Here is a 4,612-nt window from a genome sequence, read left to right on the forward strand (position 1 = left end):
GCGTGCACCCTTGCCCTACTGGGTCCGTTTCCGGGAGGAGAACAACAAGATCAGGCGGGAATAAAGAGAAAAACCTGCAAACAACATGTCTCTTTGTCTCTCTGAGGATGATTTGTTCTTCATCCTGTTTTGACTTCATGTTGATAAAGTGATGAAAAATACAATCAGGAGTCCGTATATAGTATTTTATTTTGAAATTGACCGGACACTCTGTGCCTTTCCTTGTCTGACTTCCTGTCAGGGTCGTTCTATTCTGTATTCTGTAATTAAAAAAGGACAACACAGAGAACATGACAGAAACTTTACCGACTATGTGTCTTGATTTTGAGTCCTTTTAGTCAGATACATCGAGAGCACTGCTGGACTTCTCCATAATGGAGGCGGGGTTGATTATATTAGTAGATATTCATATCCACGTTGTTTACCCGTGCATGAACTGTACCTTGTTGAAGCAAACCTCTTCCAACCATTCCAGGGCCAAGGACGTGTGGAACGGAGTGTAAGCGCCATTTTTTGCAGTAATAAGTTTGATTATTATTGTTTGGATTATGATTTGCTAGAGCATAGCAGATAATATGTTTGTGTTTATCTCGGGAGTATTTCATGTGATTATTCCTATTTTTATTTTGAAGGTTTGTTGTGATTCTGTAAGACTTCTGTAGTCAGGTGATCAGCAGACAGGAAGTGAAGTGTATTGTTATGTGTTACCCTGTCTAAGTGAAATAAATGAGTGACGGCGGAGCAACACGATAGTTTTACCGTGGACACATGGGAACATGGGGCCTATTTTCCCACATTTAAGATTTTTCTTAAATGATTTACTGTATAAAACAGATAAAAATATCTATAATCTTTACAGGACATGGCAACATACTGTGATCGTATAGTGGATGATTAAACTGAGGCATACTGGCAGAATGTAAATAAATAATTAAATAAACAAAAAGTATTTCTGTCATTCTTACTTTAAACAGCATAGAGTATACAAAAACATATAAAACAAATTATCTGGACTGTCACTTTGGCTATTTTCAACAACAGTATAAAAATAGTGCATTGTTTTTAACTCACATCACACCACAAAATTTTAAAATTAGCAAAGGCTAATTACATAAAATAGTAAACCTTTGGTTTTTGAACAGCATTTCTTAACTTAAGGCACAGCACAACATACCTGAAAAATTTAAGAAAATATTTTTATTTTTCTTAATTTTTCTTAAAATTTAAAATGTGGGAACATAAACGCTCCCCTGGAACATGTGTGAAGCTAACTCGACGTGTAAAACAGTGTAATGTCGTCACTATAGAGTGGTTAAGAAAGAACTAAGATTAAGAACATAAGATTTACTAAGAAGACCGAAGAAACTCCTACACAGAGCACACACACACACACTAGTCAACCAAACTGGACTTTAGGGGTGAAGCGTGCTTGAGTACGGTACGGATCGCCTCGTGTGAGTGCGCCCGATTAGTCTTGTTAAGTCATAAACTGGCTCCTGTTTGTTGGAAGGTGTGAATTTAACGAGGTGACTCTTTCTCTTTCCTGTTTGCATCGTTCTTCTGGAAAACTACTGAGAACAATCTGAGCACACACTCCTTACTGTCATGAAGAAAAAAAACCTGAGGGACAATGCTTCTCTTCAGGAGTGAAATAAACTGTATTTAGCAACATATGCAGAACGTGCGCCCGTCAGCATGGAGCGAGCAAGTAAAAGTAGAGCTGCACATCAGGTCACGTGCTGTCATAGAGCCCAGAGTATAAAAACATCACATCTCAGGAGTAAAGGAACAACACGTCACACACACACACACACACACTCAGTAATTATGTCATGGTTATAACGGTCCTGGTGTGTCAGCAGAGGCTATTTTTAAGTGTTCAGCATGTGGCCTATTACTGTCTGTGTGTGTGTGTGTGTGTGTGTGTGTGTGTAAGCGTGTGTTTTTGTATTTGCTGAAGGCGAGTGTGTGGTGGAGAGGTAGGTCAGGGGTGTGTGAGCAAATGACAGGATGTGCGGTCGGGCTGGTTTCACAAAATCTGCTTAGTAATGTTGTTAAAGATAGAGTTGACCTCTCCGTCGCCGTCAATGCCCCCCTCACTGTACACACACACACACACACACACACACACACACACACACACACACACACACACACACACACACACACACACACACACACACACACACACACACACACACACACACACACACACACACACACACACACACACACACACACACACCTGAATGGAGGCCAGTGTTTTGAAGGGTGGAGACGTGTACTGACACAGAGAAGAGACGTGATGATGAGAGAAAAATACCTGCAGGACCTTCAAGGTTTATGACAGAGTAAACAAACAGCACAACTCCTGAGTGACGCACACACACACACACACACAGAAACACACACACACACACACACAAGTTTATGGCTTTTATTTTGAAAACCACATCCTGTGTGACCTGGATTCATCCTATGTGAAAGCTAAATATGTTTGTTATGCCTCGCCAAAGGGAGGCCAGGACACAACGTATCCCTCACCTTCCTGTAGCCATGGAGACCGTCTCTAAACGTTTCACCACACAATCATTTATTTACAATAAAGAAATAACGTTCAGAAACGTAGTCGTGAAAATAAGAAAAAATGGCGGCCATGTGAATAAAGCCCATTAAGAGAAACTCAAACCCTCTCTCTCTTTAACCTGTTTTTAAGGTTCCTCTAGTCTTTGTAGGAAATGCATTTTGCAGCTATTAAACTGGACAGTGACCCATTGTACGACTGGGAGGACTCAGACCCGCCGGGCTCCTGCACATCAACACACCTGGTTTAAAAGCAGGAGATGCTTCTTCTTCTTCTTCTTCTTCTTCTTCTTCTTCTTCTTCTTCTTCTTCTTCTTCTTCTGATGTGACTTTGTGGTGTAAAGAAAAGTGAGACCACAACACTAAGACGTGTTTAACTAGAAGTCATCTGTTTATTTCCAAGACAGAAGAAGAAGAAAGACTTTTTCCCTGAAGAGCAAAATGTTCTCTGTGAAACATGTGACCTTAAGGGGGGAAACAGATTTTAAAGCAGAGAGAGTCGGAGCTCACTTAAAATTCAGAAGGAGAACATCGGATGGATTAACGGAACAGAAAGACAGAAAGTTGGTTTGGACTGCGGAGAAAGATTGGATTGGGAAAGTGCTTGAGTTAAATTGGAGGTGACGTTAATTCCATTTGGGAGTTTCTTTTTTTTCTTTTTTACTCTGAGTACCTACAAACAAGTCCTCCACTCTGCGACTCAGAGGAGAGGAGAGGAGAGGAGTGAAGGAGGAATCAGAGGAGGGGGAAATGAGCAAATGGAATACTAAATATAGAAAAGTCAAACAAACAGGACGGGATGGAAATGTACCAGAAATAAAAACACATGTTGCATACGGTGGAAGAACTGAGCGTGTCATGTCAGCTGTGTTCCCTCCATCCTTCTCCTCACTCCTCATTCCTCCCTCCTCCCTCCCTCCATCCTTCTCCTCACTCCTCATTCCTCCCTCCCTCCATCCTTCTCCTCACTCCTCATTCCTCACTCCTCCCTCCCTCCCTCCTTCTCCTCCCTCTTGCTCCTCACTCCAACCTCCTTCTCCTACTTCATGAGGAGAAGGAGGTAGGAGGTCCATCATACCTCCTTCTCCTCACTCCTACTTCCTTCTCTTCCCTCCTTCTCCTCCCTCCTACTTCCTTCTCCTGCCTCCTTCTCCTCCCTCCTACCTCCTACCTCCTTCTCCTCACTCCTACTTCCTTCTCCTGCCTCCTTCTCCTCCCTCCTCCCTCCTCCCTCCTTCTCCTCCCTCCTACTTCCTTCTCCTGCCTCCTTCTCCTCCCTCCTCCCTCCTACCTCCTACCTCCTTCTCCTCACTCCTACTTCCTTCTCCTGCCTCCTTCTCCTCCCTCCTCCCTCCTACCTCCTTCTCCTCACTCCTACTTCCTTCTCCTCCCTCCTTCTCCTCCCTCCTACTTCCTTCTCCTGCCTCCTTCTCCTCCCTCCTCCCTCCTACCTCCTTCTCCTCACTCCTACTTCCTTCTCCTCCCTCCTTCTCCTCCCTCCTACCTCCTACCTCCTTCTCCTCACTCCTACTTCCTTCTCCTGCCTCCTTCTCCTCCCTCCTCCCTCCTCCCTCCTTCTCCTCACTCCTACTTCCTTCTCCTCCCTCCTTCTCCTCCCTCCTACTTCCTTCTCCTGCCTCCTTCTCCTCCCTCCTCCCTCCTACCTCCTTCTCCTCACTCCTACTTCCTTCTCCTGCCTCCTTCTCCTCCCTCCTCCCTCCTACCTCCTTCTCCTCACTCCTACTTCCTTCTCCTCCCTCCTTCTCCTCCCTCCTACTTCCTTCTCCTGCCTCCTTATCCTCCCTCCTCCCTCCTACCTCCTTCTCCTCACTCCTACTTCCTTCTCCTCCCTCCTTCTCCTCCCTCCTACTTCCTTCTCCTCCATCCTTCTTCTCCCTCCTCCCTCCTACCTCCTTCTCCTCACTCCTACTTCCTTCTCCTGCTTCCTTCTCCTCCCTCCTACCTCCTACCTCCTTCTCCTCACTCCTACTTCCTTCTCCTCCCTCCTTCTCCTCACTCCTACTTCCTT

The 4,612-nt window shown here is 44.8% G+C and overlaps 1 protein-coding gene across 1 annotated transcript in view; it reads right to left on the minus strand.

Moving 5' to 3' along the window:
• Positions 1-2,816: 2,816 nt before the first annotated feature.
• LOC136179447 (uncharacterized) overlaps positions 2,817-4,612 on the minus strand; it is a 2,630-nt gene continuing 834 nt past the window's right edge. The window contains exons 2-3 of the mRNA XM_065956271.1: positions 3,882-4,602; positions 2,817-2,912 (exon numbers count right to left, since the gene is read on the minus strand). Of these exons, the coding sequence (XP_065812343.1) occupies positions 2,817-2,912; positions 3,882-4,602 (817 nt within the window). The remainder of the gene's footprint in view (positions 2,913-3,881; positions 4,603-4,612) is intronic.

This window comes from Labrus bergylta, chromosome 6 (genome assembly GCF_963930695.1).
Source record: "Labrus bergylta chromosome 6, fLabBer1.1, whole genome shotgun sequence".
Taxonomy (NCBI): domain Eukaryota; kingdom Metazoa; phylum Chordata; class Actinopteri; order Labriformes; family Labridae; genus Labrus; species Labrus bergylta.